At 46.2% G+C, this 27,543-nt stretch overlaps 2 protein-coding genes across 4 annotated transcripts in view; both read left to right on the forward strand.

The window, feature by feature from the left end:
* Nucleotides 1-377: 377 nt before the first annotated feature.
* On the forward strand, nt 378-13,967 carry NOL9 (nucleolar protein 9). 2 transcript variants are annotated; one of them, XM_083752593.1, is made up of 12 exons: nt 378-2,419; nt 3,570-3,792; nt 4,770-4,897; nt 5,726-5,864; nt 6,208-6,304; nt 6,857-6,954; nt 9,531-9,692; nt 10,804-11,095; nt 11,665-11,776; nt 12,282-12,459; nt 13,145-13,278; nt 13,662-13,967. In XM_083752593.1, the coding sequence occupies exons 1-12, from the start codon at nt 1,946-1,948 to the stop codon at nt 13,776-13,778; spliced, it is 2,154 nt and encodes a 717-aa protein (XP_083608719.1). In that variant the 5' UTR covers nt 378-1,945; the 3' UTR covers nt 13,779-13,967. The 2 variants fall into 2 exon arrangements, with proteins under 2 accessions (XP_083608719.1, XP_083608720.1); XM_083752594.1 differs by having other exon boundaries at nt 5,732-5,864.
* A 3,510-nt stretch (nt 13,968-17,477) lies between these two features.
* The window catches only part of PLEKHG5 (pleckstrin homology and RhoGEF domain containing G5), a gene marked incomplete at its 3' end in the record, with an annotated part of 98,400 nt that continues 88,334 nt past the window's right edge, over nt 17,478-27,543 (forward strand). Inside the window, exon 1 of one of the 2 annotated variants that reach the window (XM_083752473.1) lies at nt 17,478-18,091. In XM_083752473.1, the coding sequence (XP_083608599.1) occupies nt 18,025-18,091 (67 nt within the window). In that variant the 5' untranslated portion in view covers nt 17,478-18,024. The remainder of the gene's footprint in view (nt 18,092-27,543) is intronic. The other variant, XM_083752472.1, reaches the window with a different exon arrangement.

The raw sequence follows: 27,543 nt of genomic DNA on the forward strand, positions 1-27,543 counted from the left end.
TACAATCATGTTGGCTACATCATGTAGGAATGGATGCACTAGCGGCCTGTGCAAGTCTCTAGTCCTCAGCTGCTAAAAAAACCCCAAAGCACCCAAAAGGAATATATCATGAAAGAAAAAGATTGAAATATTTTGAAAGATTGAAATGAAAGAGGAAGCAGCTGTGTTTTGACATGTTCACTGCCACGCTGTTACAATGCCTGGTTTTTTGGAAATAATTGGCACTTCCACCATGCACGGGTCTATCGCTGGACTCTATGCTGCTCCATGTCTGTATGATGACATCCTCATCCAAATGCTGGTCTGTATTATTTCCCCACTTAATCCAGATTATGGCTTCCATGGAAAATCCGATAAGGAAAGAAAACATATGCAGAAACAGTGAATCTTTATTAAAAGAGGAGAAAATGGGCATCCCCCATGGTGGGGGAGAACATGGGATGGTATTTTTGATGATGACACTTTGCTTTGCAGAATTTCTAATGGTATGTTTTGTAAAACACATAATACAGGTGAATGGTTAATCTTCCTCAGTACAGTATTGTCCACACTGACTTCCAGCAACACTCTCGGGTTTCAGGCAGGGTTCATTCTCAGCATAACCTGGAGATGCTAAAGGTGAACCTGGGATCTCCTGGATGCAAGGCAGAGTTATGGCCCTTTCCTTTAATTCTTAAACTCTATACTGTAATCAGGACAAATATTTGCAGAAATGAACCAAACCAGTGGGTTGTTACCAATGCTGGTGATACTCCAAATAGACCAATTGGAACGAATGGATGTGGCATTGATTTCAGTGGGTCTGCTCTGAGTAAAACTCAGCTGGATGAAATCCCAGTATTGGGGAGAGTGCAACGATTTCCACTGCTCTGCCCATTTCCATCATGTGTAAACCCCATCACACGTTCCTTCCTTCCCTGGAAAACAGCTTTGGGAAGGAGGGAAGTTTCAGCAGGGAATGAATGAAGAGGTGTGCTTAACCCTTGTCCCACCTGACACTGGGCCCTATCCAGCTATGCTCTACACAAAGTACGAAGATAGAGTCACTGAAATTAATGGACCTCAGTTTGTCATGCCCATGACTTTCAATGGATCTTCTCTGAGTGGGACTCTCTTCTACTTGAGTGGACTTGCTTTCTGTTTGCTGAAGCCCTTGGAGTGGCCACTGATTGGCCTGATTCAGGAGGACTCTCCTTATGTTGTTACTTGATGTCATCGTGGTGCAAAAACATGCATGAATCTGGGCACCACCAATTATGGATCTTCTGGTTTTTTGCAGGGGATCCCTTCAAACTGAAGTGTAACAATCACAGAGACCCTGAGTCTCATGACACCACATAAATCGTGGTCCACATCGAGGCAGTGCCAAAAAGTACCAGTCTGGGACTATTTAGAGTTCAGTCGTTGGATACAGATCTGATCTGTGCTTTGATGGTAGCTGGTTGTTCTCTGTAAAATTTGTGAATTCAAAGGGTAATCCCATTATTATTTCTTGGATCCAACTTTCTTTTTCCTTTCTCCTCCTGTGATGAGGCTGCATTTTAATATTTCAATATTGTATTTTAATATTGTTTTTAAGTTGTATTCATTCAACTTGTTTTTATTATTGCTTGTTATTATTTATACCCTGAGCCCTATTATTATTAAATTGCAATGAGGTTCGACTAGATGACCCTTGGGTGTCCCTCCCAACTCTACAATTCTATGTGGCCATTTGTTTAGCTTGCCTTCGTTTATTTTATTGTGTTCTGCTTTTATTACGTATTTTATTACGCTATCGCGTTTCTACTGTTAGCCGCCTTGAGCCCGTTTGTGGAAAGGCGAGAAATACATTTCAACAAAACAAAACACAGCTGGGGGAAAACCTTACAACGTCTCCCACGATTTGCCTAGCTACCTTTCAATTCCAACCTCAAACAAAAAAGTCTATTGCCCGGAAATTCAAATGAAGGGCTCCTATAATTTCCGGTGCTCCTTCTTATATCTGCTAGGCAACCATATGACGTCACGACGTTCCGAAACACGAAGCCGCTCTACCCGTTCCTGTCTCTATCGTCGTTTCCCGGCTCGCGAAAGGACGCGCATGCGCGCCAGCGGTCGCTTTGGAGACGCGGGCCGCCGCCGAGGCGTGGGGATGGCGAACCGCCGCCTGAACCCGGCCAGCCTCCTCCGGCGGCAGAGAAGCCGGCGCAGGCGGCGAAAATCGGCTCTGCAGTCTCCGCCTGCTCCGCCGGAGAAGAAGGCCCGCGGGGGGCCCGACGCCCTGCAGCGCTACGCCCGCGAGTTCGCCCGCGGCCTCCTCTCCGCGCGGCCATCGCAACCGCTGCCAACGGACGAAGGAGCCTCGGCTGAGGGAAAGATGCTGACGGCCGTCGAGGCCAAGGAAGGCAGAGCCTTTCTGCTCCTGCCTCAGGGGCAGGTGAGCGCGGAGAGGGCGTGGCTATGCATATTCAGGACACGCGCGGGTCCCCCTCCGCCGTTGGAGGCGTTACCAAATAAGGGAAGGGCGTGGCTTGGGAGTAGAAGGGGCATGTGCTAGCTGAGGTGCCGCTCAGGGAAAGGGCGTGGCCAGGAAACGCAAGAGGCGTGGTTATGCAAATGCAGAGAATGGACTCCAACTCATGGGTTCTCCATTGGGTGGAATAGCTGTACGGTATAGGCCAGCAACTTACACGGAGTTTGCATCTAAATTCTAAATCACCTCTGATCGAAACCCATTTGGTTCCATGGTGGGTGAGATTGCCAAAGTCATTTGTCCTGGAACCCTGCCCCCTTCTTCCCCCTTTTAATCTTTTTAATAAAAAAATTCTGAATGTGCACACATTAAATGCGCATAAGTTGCAGGCTTACTGTACAAGGAAGGATGTGCCTTTGTGGAGGTGTGACTAGGTAGCAGAAGGGGCAGGGGGAAGTGGGCAGGTAGATATGGAAGGGCTGTAGTGGTAGAGTATCTGTCTTGCCTGCAGAAGGGCTCCTATCTCAAGCCTTGAAAAGTCATTGTGTAGAATAGATAATTTGGAGCTAGATGGACCAATGGACTGAGTCATTATAAGTCAGCCTCATATTTCAGTCAGGCCTATATTCAGAACCATGCGGAATACTGTAGCATCTAACTCTGATTTTAGCAGAAGGATTGTAGCTCAATGGTAGATTATCGGCTTTTCGTGCAGAAGGTCCTTGCTTCAGTCCCAGGTGGCATCTCCAGATAAGGCTGAACGAGACTCCTTGTCAGAAACCTTGCAGAGCTTTGTAATTGCAGACAGTAATAATCTTGCTGGACCAATGGTCTGACTTGGAATAAGGCAGTTTTTAATGTTCCTAGAACATCCTCTGTGGCCCTTCAGCTGTTCCCATCAGCTGGCCAATGATGGAAGTCCAACAGTACTTGGAGGACCAGTATCCAGCAAATGATTATGATATAATTCACCCTGAGACCCCAGAGTGGGTTACACCATTAAAATGTAATATTAAAAACAGTCTAGGACAACTTCTCTGGGTAATGTTAAAAGGGGCAGCCAGCATTTACATATTAGTTTGCTTATTTACAGTAGTTATTTTCTACCTGTCAGGCGCTGACATTCACTGGCAAGTGTTCCCTGACATGCCTGTATGGCTCTGTACGGGTGTTTGGGTTCAACATCGTTCCAGATCAGCCCCCGTATCACCTCTTCTCCCCCTACTCCCACTGTGCTCTCACCATTGAAGCTGTGGCTTATAAGGAGCCAGAAAAATCTGGGAAGGAAATGAAAGCAGAGGCAAAGTCCATCCTCCGAGCCCACCTTGTGCCCCGAGGTAAGTTGGAATGGAGGGTGGGCCATGAACTTGTTGTTCCTGTGAGAGGGTGACCTTGGATGTTTGAAGAAGAATATGATGTGCTTTGTGCTCACACAGAGCTCTGACTCTCGGGGATCAGATTGTTAAAAAACGCTTTTGTGGACAGGCTGTCTAGTGTGTGTTTATATATACCCATGCACATCCCTTGAAATTCTTTTGGATTTTCTGTGTGCAGAATAGATATCTTTGATGGGCATGATTTTGACCTGTGGCCCTTTGCCACAGACAAGTCATTTTGCTGTTCTTTGTTGCAGTCTGGTTAGGGGAAAACCCTGGATACATATAAATAAAATAATAAAAATTCACATCCAGCAGCTCTCCCTTTCAGCGTAACGCTGTTCACAGGGTGGTTTTGTTCGTTTCCTGAAATATTTTATATTGCTTTTTCACAAGCTGTGTTTAGTATTTTACACTAAAAGAAATGCAACATGTACACAAAAACGAGCCGTTTATAAATCACGATAAATACACATTTTAGACAAAGCAGCCACAGAAAATTTAAGTCCTAATTGAAAACATGCAGACTTCTCAAAAAACAACAACAAAAACAGCTGTGTTTATGCTTCCCTAACTTGTTCTGGAAGAAGGTTCCAGAGCTTGGGGCCTGTTGCCAATAAAAGCCAAACCCAGGCTGCTAATGTCCGAACCTGTAGAATAGTAGGAATAGAGAACAAGATTGAGTAAGCCACAGTTGGGTAGCTGCCTTATTGTGAGAATAGCTCTGTGTGTGTATGCTTTGCTTCCCTGTGCTCTGTAGAAAAAGCTCATGTGCAAATGTGAAGACTTCCAAGACTGAGGCAGGCTCCATTGGAAGCCCTTCAGAACCACTGCAATTATTATGGTTTTCTGTCCTTATCACAATGGCCTTGAAGCATTATGAGGGCCAAGCAGGAGGCTTACTGTCTCATTTGTGGTTTCATCCTTTGTCTTTCCAGATGCAAGATGCAAACTGATGAAAGACTTCATTCCTCAGTGTTCCATGATTTTGTTGGAGCGTCTGGATACTCCAGCGACTAGGTTCATTCACAGCTACTCAAATTTCTCCCACATATTCAAAGCAAAGGTGAGTTCCTTCTGTCCTCTGAGTTTTCGCAGAACTGATTGAGGATGGCCAGGATACACTGTAAGACCTGGTGTCATGTGTTCAGTCCCCATAAGCAGGGCCTCTACTTAATCCTCTTGAATTTGAGTAGAACCCTCTGTGTGATGGGAGACCCTGATAAAGCAAGATTATACAAGGGAAGGTCAAGGACTTGGTGGGGGTGTGATGCATGTGAGAACATGCCCTTCTTTACAGTTTGAGCATTCACACCTGAAGTCTGAAGACACCCGCTAATGAAAAATGCTGACTATGTGACCTATATCAAATTTCTGTTTGGGCTAATTACATGGATTTCAATTGAGCTGCATTGGTCCTGGGTCTTGGGTATCCTTTTAGGCCTCTTGTGGGGATGAAGCTGCTCTGCTGGGCAATCAAGGCATCCTTTGTGTTAATGTTTCTTGGATTTGGGGCCTTTTAATTTATCCTACACTTAGGCCTGAACTCCAATGGATATATCCGCTTTTTGGGTGTTTGTCACTTAGCCAAATACTTGCTAGCTAAGGCCAATTTGCAATGAACATTAAGAGCCCTGCTGGATTCATCCAAAAGTCCATCTGATCCAGCATCCTGCTCTCCACAGGAGCCTCTCAGATGCCTCTGTGAAGCCCACAAACTAGTTATGAAGCCAAATGCCCCTTGAACCTGCCATTCCCTAGCTGTTAGTATTCAGAGGGATGCTGTCTCTGAAGTTGGGGGTTCTTAATACCTGCTAATAGACATACAGTCTAGCCTGCCCCCCTTTTTTAAGTGGATAAAACCACCTTCAGACAAATGCCTTCTCGTTCCTAGAGACAGAAGGCTCCCAGTTTCACTCCAGAGGATACAGTGCTCGCTTCTGTTGGTGCTGGGAAGCAAGACCCCAGGAATGGCCTGCTGATGTCGGAAAGCACATTGTCAGCAGTTGAAGAGTTAGTCCAAGCATGCCAAGGTGAGTAGCTTAAAGCTAACGTGAGCAAGGGTGAAGTGCAGCTGTAACCTAAATGGAGCAGTGGTTGTATCTGAAGACTTGTTAAATAAAAATGAAGCCAATGGGGCCCTCCTTTGACCACAGAGAAAGAACTGGGCCAAGCTGTATTCTCTGATTCTAAGCTTGGAGGGAGAATCTGTTTCTGCTTGGTCTTTCCTTATTGAAAAAAGATGTTGGTCATGTTAACCTGTGAGATTTCATGTAGCTGTGCCAGTTGTGTGTGTAAGTTCTTATTCTCGAATAATCATTTGAGATTGTAACTTCACTGGGGCAATTATGTTCAGATACTGTGTTTGTGTTTCAGATGAGGATGAAGGCTGCCCTATAGTCTTGGTTTGTGGCCCCAAAAGTGTTGGCAAGTCAACTTTTAACAGATACCTGATTAATATTTTGCTCAACAGGTGAGTTCTCTGTTGAAGGCTGCTATGGCTGTTTGCAATGAGAGAGCTTCTTTCTCCCAACTCATTTCCTATTTTCTTGGTCAGGGGTGGCGGGTGGTGTTTTATCTCCTCCCCACCGTGGGCTGTCAGCTCTCTCATCCTTGTCTGGCTATCCTGCCTTTGTTCCTTTTGCCAAAGCAGTCTCTAGGCTTCCAGTTTTGAAGGCCTAGCACTTATAAGCATGTATCTCTTAGATTTTGCAATGCTTCTTAATACCAGCTTCTGGAAACCACAGGAGGGGAGAGTACCCTCCCTTGGTCCTGCATTCTGGTTTGCCACAGGCATCTGGCTGGCCACCGTGAGAGAAGGATGCAGGATTAGATGGGCCATTCTGATCCAGCTCAGCTCTTCTGATGTTCTTATAACCATCCTGGTTGCTGACAAGAGCAGGTTGGGCGAGGCTGCTGATCAGAATATTCAAATTTTTGCTTTAGCTTCAGGCTGGGTTTTCCAGTGATGGCAGTCAAAGGCATTCTGTTAACATTTGTATCATTTCCCTCTTCTTAATTGCAGCCTTCCCTGCATTGAATTCTTGGACTGTGATCTGGGGCAGCCAGAGTTCACGCCTCCTGGGTGCGTTTCCCTAATTAACGTAACAGAGCCGCTTCTGGGTATGTGCTTTGGAGGCATTTTCAGAGTGATGTGAAATGTCTGGACGCCTGTTCTGAGTGGCTTTATTTGTTTTATTTATTTAACAATAAATGACTGTAAGAAAACCTTTAAGTGGCTTACAGAAATAAAAAACAAAATATTAAAGTTATCATTGAAGACAGGTACTGTAAATTATACCAGTGATGATTAAAATCAACAGTAGCTAAAAGTAAATAAAATGCATGTCAACCTACTATGTACCTGAGTAGGCTGGCCTTAACAAAAAATTTTTTAGCAGGCGCCAAAAAATTGAGAGACTTCCAGGTTGGCGCCATCGCCGAATGGCGGACTCCCTCCGAGCCCCGGAGGGAGCCTGCTCGGCAGGGGCTGGGTCCTACCGCACCGGCGATGCGGGGACCCTTAAAAACCACGGCCACGGAGGCCGTGGACATGGAGACTCGGCTGGCACCGCTAGCGCCCTCCCGACTCGTGAAGGAGCCTTTTTAAAGGCTACGGATCGGGTGCCGGGGAGAAGTGTGGTGCTTTGAGTCCGCCGCTATCCCTGCTGAGCGAAGCCGCATGCCATCCGGCGGAGAGCGCTGACTTCTTCCATTGAGAATTCGGACTTTCAACAACAACCCGTGAGTAATTTGGAAACTGGGTTTAAAAGGAGAAAAAAAGAAATTTTTTTCGGATTTGATACGAGCGGGGGGGGGATCCAAAAAGGAAGTCAGTCCCCCTCCCTACTGTAAACCTTCCAAAACAAGGACTGGGAAACCAAGGTCCAAAAAGAATTCTATTGCTGATTAAAACTAAGAATTCCACGATGGGAAATTACAAGAACTGTGCTGGAGGAAGAATTGAGGGAGAAGGAAAACGTAACCCCCCCCCCCCCCGGGAACCGGGGTGATTGAGGAGAGAGCCTGGCGAAAAGCGAAGGAGATTTTGACAGCTGTCAAAGTAGCTGTCAAAGTCGGAAATTCAAAGAGGACCTTAATACGAGGACTTTGCTGGTTAAATTTTGTTACAATTAGTTACAACCCGTTAAAACTTGGATACAAAATGGCGAAAACATGGATAACATTCGGACTTTTGGACTAGAGAAAACAAAGTTACAATAATCCCCTAGAGGAGCTTCGGGACATTACAAAGAAGGTCGTAAGTGGAAAAATACCATCGGAATTTTACAGGACTGGTTATCTTCTGGGAAAGCTGCAAAACGGAAACAATATTGTGTCTACAGGGTGTCCAGCTAAAGGAGACAATAGAATTTTCTATTGAAGAAAGGAAGGGACTGAACACAAGTTTTTGTTCCTGAATAACAATAACCCCTGCAGACTTACTAAATTTCTGAACTAGAACGTTTTAGCAGCGGAACAAGAGGAAACTGGACTACAACTTGGAAAGAACAATAGGGGGAGCGTTATTAAAGATTTGATGCTAAATGGTTTAAAAATAACTCTAAAAATAATTATAAAAAGAAAAAGCCAGCAAGGAGTTGGGGGAAAAATGTGATTTATGGACTTTAAAAATTCCAGGCAGACAACATGGATTGGTGGTCAGGGGGAAACTAAACCGGGGACGGGGGGGGGGGGGAGAAATAGAATCCAAAGGCTTGTCAACTATTTTCTGAATTGGTTTTCTTTTACTTACTATACTCTCTATTTTTTATTTTCTTATATTTCTATTGTGTGGGGTGTCTTTATCATTAAAAAAAAGGGAAATTGTGGAATGGAAAGGGGGTGGGCCCTGGGGAAAGAACTTTTGTTTTGTTAGTAAGGGTATTGATGGGGATTGTACAAATTTAAACTTAAATTTGACTAATGGTTTAAACAAACTAAGTTTTAATTAGAACTGAGAGCTTGTGGAGCCAACAATACGATAGGGGAATATGGTAGGGGTGGGGGAAAGAGGGAGTCCCGGAAAGTGGGTGTATGAAAATAAGGCTTTGAATGTACTTTAATCTTTTTTTTCTGTATTTCTGAAAATCTTAATAAATATTATTTAAAAAAAAAAAATAGCAGGCGCCAAAAAGAGTGCAGTGAAGGTGCATGCCTGATGTCAACAGGCAGGGGGTTCCAGAGCATAGGTGCTGCCAGAAGATCAGTTTCTTACAAGTGCAGAATGAGCATTATTTGGCACTTGTGTCAGATCTGCTGATTGAAGTGGCCGACTGGGCATATATGTAGGGTAAACTGATCCTGCAAGTAAACTGGTCCCAACCTCCAGGACTTTGTAATAGTAATAATAATTCCTTGAATTTGGCCCTGGAGCAGATTGACAACCAAGGCAGATCTCTGATTTGTACGTGCTGTTTTATGCTGACATGGTCTCACTCCCATCAGAAACCGTGCTGCAGCATTTTGTGCTAACAGCAGTTTTTGGATCAAGCACAAAGGAAGCCCCACACAGAATTTACTTTCTGGTGTGAGTGGAGCTCTTCTTGGAGCACCAGCCTTTCCAAATGGATCAAAACCAAACTGGAGCAATGACCTGCTTTCCTGTTAGAGGTTGAGCCACCCCTTGGGGGTGGATAAAGTGCTGTTGCAGCTCTTTTGAATATGTGCAGTTCTGTCAATTTCTTCTCTCCTTTTAGGTCCACCGTTCACTCACCAGCGTACACCGCGCAAAATGGTTTACTTTGGGGCAACCAGTTGTGAGCAGGACACTGAAAGATACATTGACACGCTGAAATACGTGTTCAGTGCCTACGAGAGAGACGTTCCTCTGGTCATCAACACAATGGGATGGGTGAAAGGTAAGGCATTGGGGAGCTTCTGACTTTTTCTGCCATGGGGTCAACTGGGTACAAGTTTGATCCTATGTTGGCCCAAGGCGAGGAAGGTGGGGATGTGGGGAACTGTCACTGAGGCCCATCTCTCAAACTATTTCTTACCTGGCCTTTTCAGTTGACATATCTCTTGCTTATTCTGCTTCTAGAACCCTAATCTGTGCAGGGTACTGGTAGCCAATGTTATTGCTATTTAGAGTAGAGCCATTGAAATTAGCAGACATGGCTAACTTTGACCCATTAATTTCAGTGTGTCTACTCTTCATAGAACCCTTGACTCTGTGCACCTCCCAAACCCCCAGCCTCTGGCTCTGGGGACTTCACCAGATTTGGAACATGGCTGCAGAGGCAGCACTGGCAACCCAGTAAGGCTAGAACTGTGCTTGAAGGGAAGCTGGCACCTGCCCTTCCGTAAAGATCTCAGCAAAGTGAACAGCGGGGGTTGGGGAAGCAAAGTCTTCATTTGCTTTAATACAATATCCTTTCTCTTCTGGAATCTATTCTCAGTTTGGTATTTCTGTTTTTGTTTGCAAAGTCAGCATTTTCTGTGCTTGTTTGGAATTGCAGTACTGAAACTGACTGGCAGAGAGGGAATATGAGATTGGCCCTGGCCAAGTATATTCATGTAATTCTGGTTCTAAGCTTCAGATTTCATTAGAATGTCAGGTATGTTTCAAAGGTGAGGAATGGCAGGTGGAAGACACAAGGTACTGAAAATTAGGTTGAAGGAGCTATGCAGGGAACTCATGCTTTGAGCTATGAGAGTGCAGGATGTGTGTGCATTCCTTTAAGAAGGACCCAAGCTTCTCTCTTTTAATGGCCATAAAAATTGTGACCATAGAGGCAAAGCCTGCTGAAATTGCCGAAGTGTTTGAATCAGGTAGACTTGGGTGCCCTGCAAAACCCTTTTCTCTTCCTCCCTCCAGCTCTCAGCAGCAACAGAGGCCTGAAATGATGTGCTCTCGCTTGATGCAGCAGCTTCACTTTGCACCCTATAACATGTGTTCCATCCTTTTCGTTGAATTCCCACATTCCTGCACTGTTCAGACATGCTCTTGTTTTGTCCCCTGGTTCAAAGGTGCCGGATTGCTCCTTTTGATTGACGTAATTCGGCTGCTGGCGCCTAGTCACATCGTTCAGATCAGTGCGGAAGACTTCAGGGACATGCCTCAGCTATCCCCAGAATATATCCATTGCACTCCTGGCCTGCACACAAGAGGCAAAGCACTCCTCCGGCGCAAGAGCCTGAATGGGATGGAGGACTCAGGGCAGCAAGGCTTGGCCCAAGCAGGCTTCCACCCTCCACATCCTGGCCATCAATTGCTGTGTGTCCAGCCAGAGTTCCCAGGAGCAGGGAACGCTGGCACTGGGTAAGTGCCACGCAATGCCATGTGGGGACAGGGGTGGGTGGGGTGGAGAGCAGGACAGGGTAAAGTGATACCTTAAGGCCTTTCCATGACTAGCTAGCCTCACTTTGCTGGCGCCTCTGCTTGCCTTTGGGAGTCCTTGACCCACTCTTTCTGCATCCCTTCCTGTCTGTCTTGTAATGTATATTACAAGCAGGTCACTAGCAAACTGATGCCTAATAGTGTACTTGCAATAACAGCAAAAGAGTACTGTGGCATTTTAAGTACTGTTTGTGTGTGTGTGAGACCCTAGCTGGAGGGGGGCTCTGCCTCCCTTCTTGCTCCGCTTGTCAACCCCCACCATATTAACTTCCTGGAGCTTCCCCTTCCCATCCCATGCACCTACTAAACCCACTTTTCACCTTCCCAACCCCATTTCTGTGGCCACCTCTCTTTTCTATTCTGCAACCCTCCTTTGCGCTGTTGTTCTCACCTACAGTCCCATGTCCCTCCCCTCCTTCCCCCTCATAAGGCTAGCCAGAGAGTGTGCTTCCCAACCAGTCTCTGATCTATTTCTCATTTTGCTCCTCTAGACGCACCCACAGCAGTGTCCTACGAGACATGGCAATCTTGGCGTACTTGGGCCAGCTGCAGCCCCCAGATGTGGAATCTGTGTTTCCTTTACACAGCCTGATACCCTATCAGGTAAATGTGCCTACGCAGCAGAGCTTTGTGTTAGTATTGTCGTTACAGAGGCTTTGTGTAAGCAGCCAAGATGCAGTTACCACTTGGGAATTGCTACCCTAAAGACCTTCGGAGGATTCTCTCTGTCCTGCTCTTTCAGCCCAGGCTGCTTTCAGTCCATCCAGCCTGGCATTGTTTTCTCTGGCGGGCAGCAGCTCTCCAAGGTCTCAAGCAGAAGTCTTTCCCCAGCTTGGCTTCCTGACACCCTTTTGAAGATGTGAAGTATCTTGCATGTGCAGAGTATATACTTTGTCACAGAGCTCTGCCCCCTCCTCTCTCAAGTATTCCCAGCAGCTTGTTCCCAGGATTTGGCATCCAGAGGTATTCTTCTGTAAAAATAAGCAGGAATTCCATTTCTGGCTGGTGATGCCAAGCTGTCATTAGCAGATATAGCCCACATGAATTTGTATAACTGAAACAAAGCAAATTGCTGGTTGAGTTTACGCTCTTGCTTCTTGTTTCCCAGGTACCTTTCAATGCCGTTGCCCTCAGAGTCATACACACAGACGTTGCTCCTGCCCACATCTTGTATTCTGTCAATGCCAGCTGGGTTGGCCTCTGCCAAGTGCCAGATCAGGTGCCGTGTAACGCAGACGGGCCGGTCTTGTTGACGCACACCCCCATCTGCAACTGCCTGGGCTTTGGTAAGTGTCTGGCATTTGTAGCACCCCTCTCTTCCTGTTTTTTAAATCCTTAGTCTTTTGTAAAATGAAAACAGTCCATGATAGTGGGAGTGCTTACCCTTTGCACTGGGAACTGTTCAGAATCAAAAGGGGCAGCAATGCACGGACTTCGGTTGACCTTGGTAGATAGCCAAAATGTATACTTCCCACCCAGCTTCCCCTTCCCCTTGAGAGGGAGGACTTTGTCTAGCCAGGGCAGGTGATGCAGGACTACACAGACAAATCCCCTTCCCTTTTGCTTGTAAGAAGCAGCGTCCCCTCTTGCTAAGCTCTGTGGGTTGGCTACCACTATCTGGCTCATGTGCTCTGCCCCCAAAGTGCTCCAAATATTTATTCCAGTGAAATTATATCTTGACCTTTCTGAGCGTGATTTGCACTATTTGGATTAAAAAATATATATTACAGTATGTAATTAAAATAAACACCAGTTAAAAAAAAAGAAAAGAGAAACCAAAGCAGCAGCAGATAAATATGAACTAAAATATTGTGATTAAAAACCAAGTAATGATTTATCTTTAGCCCAGAAGTAGCTGTCTAGATAGTTGCAGAATGTTGCTAAAATGTCCAGAGGTAACCTGAGTTGTGCCAGCCTGCTAAGTGGTTCTGGAATACTCAAGGCTTGTTCTTCATATGCCCCTTTCTACAGGAATCGTCCGAGGGGTGGACACAGACAAGAAGCTGTACCACATTCTGACACCAGTAGCGCCACAGAACTTGCGATTTGTGAATTGCTTACTGATTGGAAGTATCCCTATTCCTAATTGCATCTTCCTGAACCAAGTAAGGACTCTTCCTTCTATTTATCCTGAACCCACTGCCCGCCAGAGCTATTGGAGAATCTGAGTTTTAATATTCAGAGGGAGAAAGCAATTTCTCACCCTGCCCCCATTTCTTTCCACGGTTCACAAATTCTTACTGGGTAATGCTCACATTGCTCCTAGTGTCCTATTGGCCTTAAAACCTTAGAGTCTAATAGATATGTTTGGTGTTTAGTTTTTTAAACCCAATGAGTCTTTTGCTGGCATTTGCCACGTGTGTGTGTGTGTGTGTGTGTGTGTGTGAGAGAGAGAGAGAGAGAGAGAGAGAGAGAGAGAGAGACAGACAGACAGACAGACAGACAGACAGACACAAGGTGTCCTATAACACTGTCTTTTCTTTGTCAGGTGGGGATTGAAGGGGAGATACCCTATGTCACGTCGGAGTATAACTATGACATTTCAGGTGCTGGGAAATTGAAATTGAAAAAGCATCTTAAGAGGAGAGAACATATGCAGCCATGAGCTCCAATCTAAATCCTCCTCTGCAGGAACTGATCAGCTCAAGAGACATGGCATGTTCTCAGGGGACTTTCCACAGGAGACCAGTTACAATTTTCACAGCTGAGAGTGTCATGCTGATCTGCTGTCATGTTTTATTCATTTGTGTGTTTTCTTTACATCCTGAAAAATTAAACTTTTGATATAAACTGCCTTTATGCCACATTCTTTGAGGTCCTTGGTGCAGGATTCACCAAACAGTGGCCCTTTTGAGTGTGGGTGAAATGATGCTTCTTTGCTGTTCCATCACTCTTGTTGTCATGTGCTGGCATGTGTTTCAGTTTTCAAGAGTCTGCAACAATTTGGTATTTACTGTTCCTCTCTTTTCTGTGAAATTTGGTTTATGCTACCAAAGATGTAGTGGTGGTGAATATCTGGTTTCAAACAAGAAATAACCAGGCTGCAGTTGCTGCCTGCAGAGGGAGCTGTGTCGCTCTCGCAGTGCAGTGAGCTTGAATGTTCTGGGTGCAGCCTTAACAGCCTTTTACCAAACAGCTCCGTGCTGAGAGGACTCTTGGCACAGGCCGTCTGGCTTCCTGAAGATGCTGTAGCTGCTGCTGCTGCTTTTGAGTCCCTTATTGTATTTGGAGAAGATTCAAGGGAGCCAAGCTATTTTCATTGAAACAATGCTTCGCCCAGGCCAGAGACCCTATTGATCCAAAGCTGCATTGCAGGAAAGGGATCTACTGCTGAGTCAGCTTGGTTTTTCTCAGGGTGTGTAACATCCTTTGTCTACCTGGGCTCCTTTGGTTGTTTTGGACTACAATTCCCATCAGCCCCAGCTAGCACAGCCATGCTGGCTAGAGCCATTGGGACTTGTAGTCCATCGTAGTCTGTTTTTTTCTCTTAAGATCTAGCAATTTGGTCTCATTTCCATTCTCATCCTTCGGGCCAGGGAACTATGCCTCACACAAGCTACTTTGATTTTAATCTAATGGTTTTAAGGAGCTAGCTGCAGACAAAATGTGGTTGAGATCATGTTGCTCAAGCTGCCTGATCGACTTATCTAAAGTCCTTTGGTTCTTGAACTTGCAGTTTTGAAATCCTAGATTTTGATCAAGAAGTTGGCCTTTGTGTGAACAGGCATCAGTGCACAGCTGGATTCAGTCACCTTAGTGTACAGTGGTACCTCGGGTTACAGACGCTTCAGGTTATGGACTCTGGTAACCCAGAAATATTACCTCAGGTTAAGAACTTTTCTTCAGGATGAGAACAGAAATCGCATGGTGGCAGTGCAGCGGCAGTGGGAGGCCCCATTAGCTAAAGTGGTCTTCAGGTTAAGAACAGTTTCAGGTTAAGAACGGACCTCCAGAACAAATTAAGTTCTTAACCTGAGGTACCACTGTATACCTTTTAGATAGGGATGAGGAACTTACAGTTTTTCAGATGTTGCATTAGCCAAAGGCCAATGATAATAGGATGCAGAGGACACAACAGCAGCAGCATTATCATTTATTAAATTTATGTTGTCACCCACTTTTGACTAGAGCATCTTCATTCCTCTGATAACATGGGCTCTAATCTGTGAAAGCTTAGGCTACAATAAATCTGCTAGTCTTCAAAACAAACCCTCTGGAAAGCACTGATTCTGGATCCCATATTATGTGAAACAAAGAGTCTTGTTGAGGCTTAAGTACCAATAAATCTATTACAGTGTTAGAAACTGAGATATGAAAGCTAGAGGCTAAATGGCACCTTAAACCTAGGTTACAGGTGCAGCAACGGAATGTCTAGGCCCACTTTTTTTATATAACAAGAACGCAAGGCTGAAAATGAATGAACTGCAGCTAAAATATTATATTCATTTTTCCCATGGTCTAGTCCTTCCCCTGCTCACATCCCTAATATTCTTAAAAGGGTCTCTTCCCCAGTCTTCAGAGAGTAGCTAGAAGTGGAGAGGTAGAAAGAGCTCCTCCTTTCCTTCCGCTCTGCTGTTTTAATCTGAAATCTTAGGTGCAATACTGCACCCAGAACTCAGAAACTACTTGAGCTAATGAAATTCCCTGTCGCAAAATGTGGCTAGAGCAATGGTTTCTAGCACTGATCTATGGTTTTGAGCACTGATCTATCATGGCTCAAGCTTTCATGCAACAGGGTGTGCTTCATCAGATGCCTAAATTGAAAGACATATGTGTAGCATATGGGCAGGTGGGGGAATGGAAGGAAGTGAAGTCAGAGAGGAACGAAATGTGAAACAAGTCAATGAGAAAAGCAAATTACATTGATGATGGGCATAAACGTCAATTTCTGTTGAAAGTTTCTCATTTTTGTTTGAAGTTTTGACTAAAGGCACACTTTTGCAAGCTGTTTCCCTGATATCATTTGTGAATGTTCTTTTCACTAGTATATGCTTTTTAAAACACACATTTCCCCCTAAGATATATGCATTTTTGTTCATATTGTTTGGAAAACTGCAAACTGAAAAATTTGGAGAAGTGCAGCTTTCGTGGTGCAAATTAAGCAGTTTCTCATTAAAATGTAATTTTCCCTTCATCTCTGGTGACAGCAGAGAAACCCTGGTGATTGATAAGCTAATTGACACATGTAGTGTAGTGATAAAAACAAACACCCTTTTGGGCTGTATCCAGCTAAATTCTAGTTGGAGTAAACCCATTGAAATCAACAGCCATAAGGTTAGCCATATTGATTAATTCCAGTAGGTCTACTTGGCAGTATGGCTCCAACCCTTCATCCTGATTTGGTTCACAAGTAGATAGCCTAGGATATCTTGACGAATTGCACTCCAGCTGTTTTCTGCTGCTGTCTCCCATTTGAACTTCTGCTGATAGAAATTATTTTGTACTGCCTTAAGATCGGTAATGGAGTGTCCTGGAATTGCCGCTTTTCCTGTTCAGTATGTACAGCATCTGATGTATTCTATTTACAAATTGTCAGATCTCCCTTGGGGTGGGAGAATTTACTATTCAAGTCTACAAACAGCTACCTTAAAGCCACTTTTAAGTAATTCAGAGAGACCACAGGAAATCCACTCCTCCGTCCCCATTTAACTATTCCTTTTTGTGTGAGAGCAACCTACGGGGAAAAGATGAACTTTACCAGTTTTTGTTTTCTTGAAATGGGAGGGCTTTGTGTTGGGGTTCGCAACCCGGGATGTTCTCATTGGCTAAGTCCCGCATACGTCACGCTGTTGGCAGCCGAAAGAGTTAAAGTGTTAGCTTAATGTGTTCTTAATTCTCCCCATATGGCCAAGTCTGGCTGCACAGGAAAAGCTTTGGCTGACAATCTACCCTGAACAGTGGCTAGGGTAAATATGGACGCCATCTGTGCAGTGCTTTAGACGGGTGGGGAGGGGATTGGAAATCACATATGAAATATCAGGGTCTGAGGCAGCCAAAGTTTTAAATGTATCTTATCAGAGACAGAAAAGCACAGATGTCCATAGGCAAAAGGCACGCACCCCTCTGCCTGTGGAATGAGCTGCACAAGCCTTTGAATCTGAAATAATCGGGCACCGGGGTGGGATGGGGGAGATGAAATCAGGGGTGCGGTGGTGCTTCCCTTAGTTGGTTCTGAGTAGCTGGTTGCTGTAGCAACCGGTCCTGCCTGCCTGATGCTCAGTGGCCTGTGCCTTGAGCTTTTCTAAGGGACTTTGCTTCGCTGGCTGATTTGTTTGCATGGCGGGTTGTGGGTAAGAGAGTGAGAGCTAAACCCAGTGCAATAAAATAAACCGGGCAGACTCGGAGAACCAAAACTGAGCCGTGGAATAACGATTGGGAAGTTCTCCCCCCCCCCCCACCTGGTGGGTGCCAAGGCTGGAGGGACGGCTTGGTTGCCGAGTTCATTTTTGGTGGGGGTGGAGGTGTGTGGCCGCCTGCCAGGAAGGGGGAAGGCACAGAAGTGGGAATCCAGACGGCGAAGGCACATGAAACGGACAACCCTAGGAAGCCGGTGGTAAAATATACAACGCCCAAGGGAGGCTCTCGGCTCTGGAAAGAAAGAAACGTGGAGGAGGCCAAGAGGCGCATACTTTGCTCTCGCCGTCCGAGTGGAAAAGCTTGAGCAGTGGGAGTCTGGCTGCCGCGAGCACCAGGGCTTTCTCACTCCCTTCCTGAAGGGTGCAGAGCAGCGCTGAGCCCCTTTCTGTTTTGATCTCTTCACTTTGTGGTGCTGTGACTGCTTCTGCTCTCTGGACTGCTGTCTGCCCACAAACTGCACCCCCTGGGACTCTGGCTCCGCGAGAGGCAAGGGGATGAACTCGGTCCTGACCAAGTATGGCTCCCCACCTCGCACCTGGCTCAACCTGCGCTTGGGAACAAGTAAGTGGTAACAGTCATGAAATAGGCGGGGGGGGGGGGAGATCTGCCACTTCGGGGCAGTTAGCTGCAGCCTGGTGTTTTGTGACTGTAAAGTCTCTGCAGCCTGGAATGGGTCTTCCATGTTCAGGAGCAGCCTACATCTGAGATAACTGGTGCTACGGGCAAACAGTAAGGCTCTTCCTTTCATGCCTGGCTGGTGGGTTTTATTGAGATATCTTGGTGGCCCCTGCAGGAAACGGGTTGTAGGGCTCCATGGGGCCTTTTGTCTCATCCAGCAGGGCTGCCCCTTGAGTTCTTTACTGCCAGTTTGGGTTTTCTTCTGCCATGCACCCCACATCACTAACATTCACAAGGGGGCACAATGCTATAGTTTAAAAGCCAGTGTGGTGTCGTGGTTAAGAGCGGTAGTCTCGTAATCTGGGGAACCGGGTTCGCGTCTCCGCTCCTCCACATGCAGCTGCTGGGTGACCTTGGGCCAGTCACACTTCTTTGAAGTCTCTCAGCCCCACTCACCTCACAGAGTGTTTATTGTGGGGGAGGAAGGGAAAGGAGAATGTTAGCCGCTTTGAGACTCCTTAAAGGGAGTGAAAGGCGGGATATCAAATCCAAACTCCTCCTCTTCTTAAAAGTGTCTTGAGCTCCTTGCAGATGATGATATTGCTTCTCAGACCCCAAACGGAGCAGTGAGAGACTCTAGCGGTGCCTGTGCTTACCCAGGGTTCGGTTTCCTTGGCATGAAGGTCAGCAGAGACTGGTGTCATTAGGATGTATGGTTTTATTTGCACGTATCTACAACCTGAGCATAGGATGGAGGGGCTCACAGCATTAACCCCCAAACAGATTTTGCTTCCCCATTAGGGTCCCAAGGTAGCCCCAAGTCACAGCTTTGGGTCCAGCACAGAGCAAGGCATGCTTCTGCATCTCCAGCTTACAGCACAGCCAAAAAAAACCAACCTCTTGTCTCTTGTTCTTCTACCTTACAAGGTGATGTCACTTCCAGCTAGGTGATGGAGCTTGCCCCCATTTGTCTCTATGACAACAGAACAACCTCTTTCTAATATAAATGGCAGCACTCAATCATTGCCTTAACAATGAATCGGGTTGGGCTGTTTTCCTCTTATAGATTCTAGCCTCACCTATACAGGATCACAGGTTTGGAAGGGGCCCACGGGTATCATACAGACTGACCTCCCTAAACCTGTAGCAATATCCTTTGGGACCCGTCCAAAGGCCTAGCTGTCCGTCATCCATCCTCTCTTACACTGTGGCCAAACAGATGATTCTGGAAAGCCTGCAAGCTTCCTCACTTGCAATTCCAAGCAACTGGTAGTCACGGGTATTCAAGCTCCTGCCCTGGAGGAAGCATAGGGCCTTTTTGACTAGCCTTTGATAGCCCCATCCGCCAAGTATTTGTGCAATCACCTTAATAAAGCCATCCAAGTTGGTGGTACTTCATGTTGTCCTGAATATTCATCTTCCTCGGATGACCCTGCTGGGTTCTAGTATTATTAGAGAGGAAGAAAAACTCTGTTCACTTTCCCCACCTCGTATCTAATTTTATACACCTCTATCATGGGTCCTTCCTTTACTCATCCTGTCCTATGACGAAAGTTGTGGCCAAAATCAGTTTCTTTTCCCACTGGAGGGGAGAGGGCTAAAGAGCCCTTTGCTTGGGTTTCTGCTTGGGCAGGCCAGTGGCAAGCTTACCTCGCTAGCCCTTCAGCCTTGCTCTGGGAAAACAATAGGGTACAGTGGCCAATGAAAACTGTAGACCCTGCTGAGATCCTCGTAACTGCCTAGAATGCAGCCATCCTATTTAGCACTGGGCCTGTCGAGTTCAATGCCACTACTGACCAGCAGTTGCTCCCCAGGGGTCCAGATGAGACCCAGTGTCCCCCTACCCCGCATAAACATCGAGTTCCCTCCTTTACGTATGAAACCAAGTATGTGGCTTTTGATAATGCAGCGATTCTGAGCCAGAAGTGGGAGAGAACTGGTGATTTTATAACCCTGGCTACCTCTTTGGCAACTAGGACAGACAAAACAAACTGTTCTGAGCATTCCCCCCCCCCTTAAAATAAGCAAAGGAGACACTGATAAATTAGCCAGCAGGAAAAGGGTTCACCCTGCCTGCTTTATTCTCCCAAATCATTTCCTTCCCTATTATAGGGAAATGCTGCTCGTTTTTGTGCCTCTCAGGAATGAAGCAGTCCTTAAATGTTTTCTTTAGCTGTTTTCTTCTTCTTCTTCTTCTTCTTCTTCTTCTTCTTCTTCTTCTTCTTCTTCTTCTTCTTCTTCTTCTCCTCCTCCTCCTCCTCCTCCTCCTCCTCCTCCTCCTCCTCCTCTCTCTCTCTCTCTCTCTCTCTCTCTCCCCCCCCGCCAGTCCCTTCTTCTCTCAGACCCAAGAAATGTTGGTGATAAAGGCAGGGAATCCAGGTGGCACCCCGCCCCCCGCACTGCTGAACCCGGGGCAAAAGCAAGAGGCAACTTCTCCCTGTTTTGAGATGCTGGGGAACGTCTCAAGAGCACCCTTCTCCACCCAGGACTGCATTCAGTCATGGGGGAAATTCTCTTAGATTTCCTGATTACAGTGGTAGAGCTTCTGTCCCGTTTTCTAACATTCCTTTCACGCTGCTGTACCCATTGTGTTCTGCAACAGTGGCTTTCGGACTAAATATACCAGCATGCAGTGCTAAATTTCGTTCACGCCAGTGGGCATGGTGTGGCACAATGATGACTCTGCCATTGGACAATGTCCCTTCCCACTTTTCACACATGCCTGCTCCCCCCCACCCCCACCCCCCGTGAAAATTACAGGAAATAAATGTATAACCTCCCCAAATCTCGTCACTTTACTCTTATGATTTTCCAAAGTTCAAGGCGCTGCAGACGGATTAATTTTTTTCCTGGAACCAAATCGCACGGAAATTAGCACTAGACATGCCCTAGGTTCCATTAGTTTTCTGGAAAAGGCTTTTACATTGTGTGAAAGCTGAAATATAATGCAGACATTTTGGACAAGAAATGGAAATGGAACACACTGCAGCCCAGACCTGCCTCGGCTAGGCGAATGTCCCAAGGACTGGCCAATGAGCAGTTCAGCCATTCCCCTGAATGTAGCAGCTCCCTCAAGCAAGTAGATCCTGTGGGCTGAGGAGCCCGCCCCCCAAGCTATTGAAGGAGCTGTGGCCCTGCTGCCTTCAAGAGGGGTGGAAGATGCCATCCTATTGCCAGTGCTGAGAAAAGATTGAATTCCTTTCCTACATGAAATGCAGGGACACCATCTTTCTTTTCCTTAGGACAGTCCTGCTCTGTGGTCCCTTTGTAAAGAGCTTGCAGCTCATGGGAAGCTTACGAGGCAAACCATTGGTTCATCTAGTTTAATACTGTTTGCACAGACTGGCAGCTACTCTCCAGAGTTTCAGGGCAGGGAGCCTTTGCCAGCCTAACTGGAGATGCCATTCGGGAATGAATCACAGAATTGTAGTTTTGGGAGGATCCCAAAGGGTCATCTAGCCCAGCCCCCTGCAATGAGCCTGGGACCATCTACATTTTTTAAACAGATGCTCCACTCCCAAGCTAAGGCCCTTCCCTAAATTCTCCTTCCAGGCTGAAATGAGTTTAACATTCCTGCCATTTTGAGAATAGAAAAGGCGTTTGTCTTGCCACCAGTGGTGTTAAGATGGACCTGATCCGGTGCCATGTCAGGACACTTGGGTGGGTTTTAAGTGGGATAGGACGAACCTAAGAAACATCGTTGCTGGTGGGTTCATGGCATCATAGAATGGCAGGACTGGAAAGGAACGCCAAGGGTCATTTAGTCCAACCCCCTTTCGATGCCAGAGCTGCAGATACGAATGTGTGCGTGGGGACCTGTGTTTTGCTTTTTGCTCCAAGAACGTAATCCACACCAGGGCAAAGCCAAGGGTCTGGGTGGTGCTCATCACAACCACAAGAAACATTTTATTTTTTTACCTCCCCCTTTTTTATTTTTTAACAGGCTGAAAAAGCTTGAGGTTTTTCGCGGTACAGCTTCTCACGCAAGTTTCCCAGGACCTGGCACTATTCAGGCAAGCTCTCGTTGCCAACAGCCTCCGCCTTGTTCCACCCCCCTGCCCCTTGCACACAGACACTCTGGTTTTAGCACAGCTGGCTTTCTGCTTTTTCTCTGCAAGTGGAAAAAAATAGCAGAAGATTTAGAGCAAGCGCTGTGTCCTCCCGAGGAGACGGCTGCTTTAAGGAGCAGAAGAGAGACAGTGCAGTTGGGTATACAGAGTGTTGTCAGGTCTGGACTGGGGAAACACGCTGAAAGCTCCTGAGGTTATTGAGGCTAAAATATTATCATTCCATGTATGTGTCCCCCACCCCACCCCCTTTCAGGGTGTTGCTAGGTACTTAAAGGAATCAGAGGTGCAGGCCCATTATGCAGTAGATGCCTTGGGAACTCCTTGCCATATGATATTGCCATATTCTTTTTTCAGCACCTGCTAGAAACATTTTTTTTAGACAGGCCTACCCAGAAATTAAGAAAGTTTTAATCTGATGTCAGTTTCTTATTTTAGCTTTTTGAAAGTCTTAAATTATTCTTACCGATAAGTTTTATCTTTTTTGTAAACTTCGAAGGTTTGGTATTTTTTTTACAATCAGGTGGTGTATGAATCTAAATAAATAAATATGATAATAGGTGGCTTTTCATACAATTGTAAAGATGGAAGGGATCCCATGGTCATCTAGTCCAGCCCCCTGCAACACAGGAATCCTTGACAGATGGCCATTCAACCTCTGTTGAAAAACCTCCAGCGGATGAGACTCCACCACCTTCTGAGGTTACCTGTTCCACTCTCAAACAGTTCTACCAACAGAAAGTTCTTCCTAATGTTTAGTCTGAATCTCCTTTCTTATCATCTGAATCTATTGGCTCAGGTCCTACCTTCTGGAGGAGCTGAAAACAAATTTGCTCCATCTTCCATGTGGCAGCCCTTCATATATTTGAAGATGGCTCTCATGTCATCTCTCAGTCTTCTTTTCTCCAGGCTAAACATACCCAACTCCCTCAACTATTCCTCATAGGCCTTGGTTTCCAGACCCTTGATCATCCCAGTCGCCCTGCTTGTCAGTATCCGTCTTAAACAGGGGTGCCCAGAACCTCCAAGTGGACTTTGAACAAGGCAGAATAAAGTGGCACTATAACGTCCCTATAACTTCCCTTGATCTGGACGTTAGACTTCATCCAATGCAGCCTAGAATAGCATTAGTCTTTCTTTCTTTCTTTCTTTCTTTCTTTCTTTCTTTCTTTCTTTCTTTCTTTGCTGTTGCATCACACTGTCGACTCATGTTAAGGCCCCTAGATTCTTTTCACCAGCCCTGGAATTTGAGGCTCATCCTGTTGCCCTATAAGCAGAATTGAGCAAGATTAAGTTTAAAAGGGGACAGGGGTGAGGAGGTCTGGAAATCCCCACCCCTGCCAAAACAACAACAATAACAGGCTATTATTTAATTAGCATCTTCTTCCAGCACCCTAGTTTCTTTCTTATTGCCATTGAAGGTTTGAGGAACCCTTCACAACCAAGGCTGCCAGGACCAGAAACAGCCCATCTCTGTGTTCCATCTCTTGATCATCCTTAAAAGTGATGCAATGCCTAGAAGCTGGGTTTTAACATCTGTCTCAGACACTTGTGTTCAAGGTCAATCAAGTTTGACAGGCAGAGAAGAGAGAGAGAGAGTGGGTTCTGATTGAGAGAGAGAGAGAGAGAATGAGAACACATCAAGAAGCAATGCTTGTGGCTCTTTTTCAGTCCTCACAGTGGCCAAAAACGTGCCCCAGTTGACATCAACAACCCTCTCCTCACGAATTTGTCCAGTCCTCTTTTAAAGCCAACTAGTTTGGTGTGGCCATCCCTGTCTCCAGTGGGAGTGAGTTCCACAGTTTAACTGCATGAAAAAGTCATTTCTCTTGTCTGCCCTGAACCTTCCAACGTTCAGTTTCATTCGACGTCCATGGGGGGCTCTCTGGCTAACTTATTTATGGCCAGCTCCACACCCCTTTCCTTCTGATCAGGGCCCAAAAAAGCCCAAAGCCAGCTGAGAATTGTCGCCACCCCACACTGAGCCCCTTGGAGAGAAAGGTGGGGTAGAAATTAAATAAAGAAATAAACGATGTGCTTTTGGGCTGTGAAACTTGACCTCTTAAGTGTGGGCCAAGGAGGCTGGGAGTAGGGGTTCAGCGTGAGGCCAGAGAAGGTGGCTCCCAAAGCATCCTTTACCTTGGACACAACCTTGGACAAGATGACATTTTGGATCCCTTCCAACTCTACAGTTCTGTGATTCCAGCCCCCACTTCTGGCTTTGCAAGCCATTTGGCTCCAAGGACCACTTTTCTCTGTGAGTTCACCCCTCTCCCCTTCTCTATCTTCCTTCGCTGCTTGATGAGGAATGCTGGGGCCTTGTCAGAGTTTCCATCCATTCGGGCCGAGGTGTTTTAAAAGGCAGGATGGCTGCAGCTTGTTCGTTCCAGGCTACAGTCTGGTGCTCTTGCCTGCCAGGAGGTTCTCCTTCCAGAAACCTTTGCTGAAAGGTTGGGGCGGTGGCTGAGAGGGAACAGCAAGAATCTGCTTCTCAACGAAGCCCAGCGAAGGACACTGCTGCACACAATTCCGATTTCTGTGCTGTGAATTGTACAGAAAGAAGAGGATATCACCAGGTTGGAACGCGGGAGAAATAATAATAATAATAATAATAATAATAATAATAATAATAATACCCCGCCCATCTGGCTGGGTTGCCCCAGCCACTCTGGGCAGCTTCCAACACATATAAAAACATAATAAGTGGTATTGAGAGCCAGTGTGGTGTAGTGGTTAAGAGCGATAGACTCGTAATCTGGTGAACCGGGTTCGCGTCTGCGCTCCTGCACATGCAGCTGCTGGGTGACCTTGGGCCAGTCACACTTCTTTGAAGTCTCTCAGCCCCACTTACCTCACAGTGTGTTTGTTGTGGGGGAGGAAGGGAAAGGAGAATGTTAGCCACTTTGAGACTCCTTCGGGTAGTGATAAAGTGGGATATCAAATCCAAACTTTTCTACCTTGGATTACAGACACTTCAAGTCACAGATGCTTCAGGTTACAGACTCTGCTAACCCAGAAATAGTACCTCAGGTTAAGAACTTTGCTTCAGGATGAGAACACAAATTGCGTGGTGACGACAGTGGGAGACCCCATTAGCTAAAGTGGTACCTCAGGTTAAGAACAGTTTCAGGTTAAGAACGGACCTCCAGAACGAATTAAGTTCTTAACCCGAGGTACCACTGCAGAACATCAAACATTAAAAACTTCCCGATACAGGGCTGCCTTCAGATGTCTTCTAAAAGTTGTGTAGTTCTTTATCTCCTTGACATCTGATGGGAGGGGCGTTCCACAGGGTGGGTGCCACTGCCAAGAAGGCCCTCTGCCTGGCTCCCCATAGCTTCGCTTCTCATAGCGAGGGAACAGGCAGAAGGTCCACAGAGGAGGACCTCCATGTCTGGGCTGAGCGATGGAGGGTTGGAGACGCTTCTCATGTGTGCAGCCTGAAGTCCAGCCTGGGCAATCATTCTTGCAGAGCTAAGCACGGGGCCTCCATGTTTTGAGGCAGTCTACCTGTACAGGGCAGATGCTGGAGGCAAGCAGCAGGGGTGGGCTGTTGCCTCCACAAAGCCCATAGATCAGGGGATTGCCAGTGTGGAAGGACAGGACGCTGAGGTAGATGGACCTTCAAGGCTGCTTAGTTTTTGTGGTGGGTAAGAAGCCTTGGGTATAAGGCGCTCCTCTGCTTCTGCCTAGCAGTTTATCTTCTATGAGCCAAAAATAAGTTCTGGGTCCATTTTCAAGGGAAAGAAAGAAAGAAAGAGCGAGCTTTTGGAGACAGGTTGGAGACAGGTTGGCCTTTCAGAACAAACACCCGCTTCTGATGCCAAAGAGCATTGTGATTCCTCTGATAGATGAGCCTTGTTTCCAGTGACCTTTGCAAGTTAAATAGAAAAAAAGGGATTTAATTAGGCATGCGGAACAAGAGGGGGACTTGGTTGTGCCCAGTCTGTTTGCACAGATCCTTCTCTTTACCTCCCACCTGGGCAGGTGAATGTGTGCTAGAATAAAAGGAAGCAACTCGGTGCATGCAGCTTCTCATCCCTCAGCAAAAGCCCTGCTGCCCCTTTCCTCTCTCCCTCTGCACATTTCCCCATGCCACCCCACCGCCCAGTTTTGCTTCCCCCCTGCCTTTGCACATGGATGCTGCCTGTATTTCTGGGCGTGCTGAAGCATCGGGTTGAAAAGGAAAACCAGCTGTAGAATCCAAGTCTGTACAAAACCAGCAAAGGCTAGTTCAATTGCCAAAAACTCATTTTGGGCGGCTGAGTCAACAGATGGAAAAAAAAAGTGGCTGACTTGGAGGAGCATGTCAAATTGTCTGGTGGGCAGTAAGCCAGGTCCATAGAAGAGGGCAGGTCTGTGGGGCAGACAGCTGGGGTAGGAAGTGTTCTTTCTTTCTTTCTTTCTTTCTTTCTTTCTTTCTTTCTTTCTTTCTTTCTTTCTTTCTTTCTTTCTGGAAGTGGGATGGAAGCCCCCAACCCAGGCCTGTGATGGGAAGCTGGCAGAGGTATAATTTCAAGGAATGGGCTGAGCCTCCTGCAGTTCCACCTTCCTAAAACCCTTCCCTTTAATCTTGACTTTTGAGGATTTACCAGAGCAAGCTTCAAAGAGGCCTCAAACCACATGCCACTTGCAAACCCTGCAGTGTGCTATAAGGCTATTCCGTGCCGCAAAAGGCTAGGGAGGAATTGGGAGAAGAAGCTTTGTAAAAGTTAAAAAGACTTTTGCCTCAGTGGGCATTCCTGCTTCAGGGCGGGGTGTGCATGTGAGGAGTGTGTATGTGAGAGCTGACAAGTGATAAAGACCTTCTTACTAAAAAAACCACAAGTGTTTAAAATCTAGCCTGGGTGCACTTTGCATGGTTGAATTTACCCAGAAGCAGACCTGCGACATCGGTCCCCATGGGCATTGTGAGCTGCATCGTAGCAAAGAGTGTTGCCAAATTTCAACCGCTTACCATTTACACTTAAGTTTTCTGCATTTGGCATGTTTTGTTTTTACCGCTGCCAGTAGTAAAATGCTGAGTGAGGGTAAACATTTTCTAATAAACTGACCCAGAGAAGCAGATTTAAGGACCTGTGTAGATTTTTCTTTCTCAAAATGAAAAAAAAAGAAGAAGCATGATGGAATGAGAAAAAAATGCTCCAAGGAATTCTCTACCGAGTCCTGTATTTGGGAGGTACCAATGGGAAAAAAATGTCCCATGAGGTTTTTCAAGTGAAAACTGAGCTGGGGAAACAGAATTCAGTTATTTTCATCTCTCTCCCTCTATTACATGCGCACACAACTCATTTGGAGTCATTTACTTATATACATTGGAATTTCAGC

Source organism: Podarcis gaigeae (assembly GCF_964106915.1).
Source record: "Podarcis gaigeae genome assembly, chromosome: 8".
Lineage (NCBI taxonomy): Eukaryota > Metazoa > Chordata > Lepidosauria > Squamata > Lacertidae > Podarcis > Podarcis gaigeae.

Coding starts and splice junctions, on each gene's coding strand:
- NOL9 (XM_083752593.1), top strand. CDS start 1,946: ATGAAGGGCTCCTATAATTTCCGGTGCTCCTTCTTATATCTGCTAGGC. Junction 6,305..6,856: donor ATTAATATTTTGCTCAACAG/GTGAGTTCTCTG, acceptor TCTTAATTGCAG/CCTTCCCTGCATTGAATTCT. Junction 12,460..13,144: donor CTGCAACTGCCTGGGCTTTG/GTAAGTGTCTGG, acceptor CCCTTTCTACAG/GAATCGTCCGAGGGGTGGAC.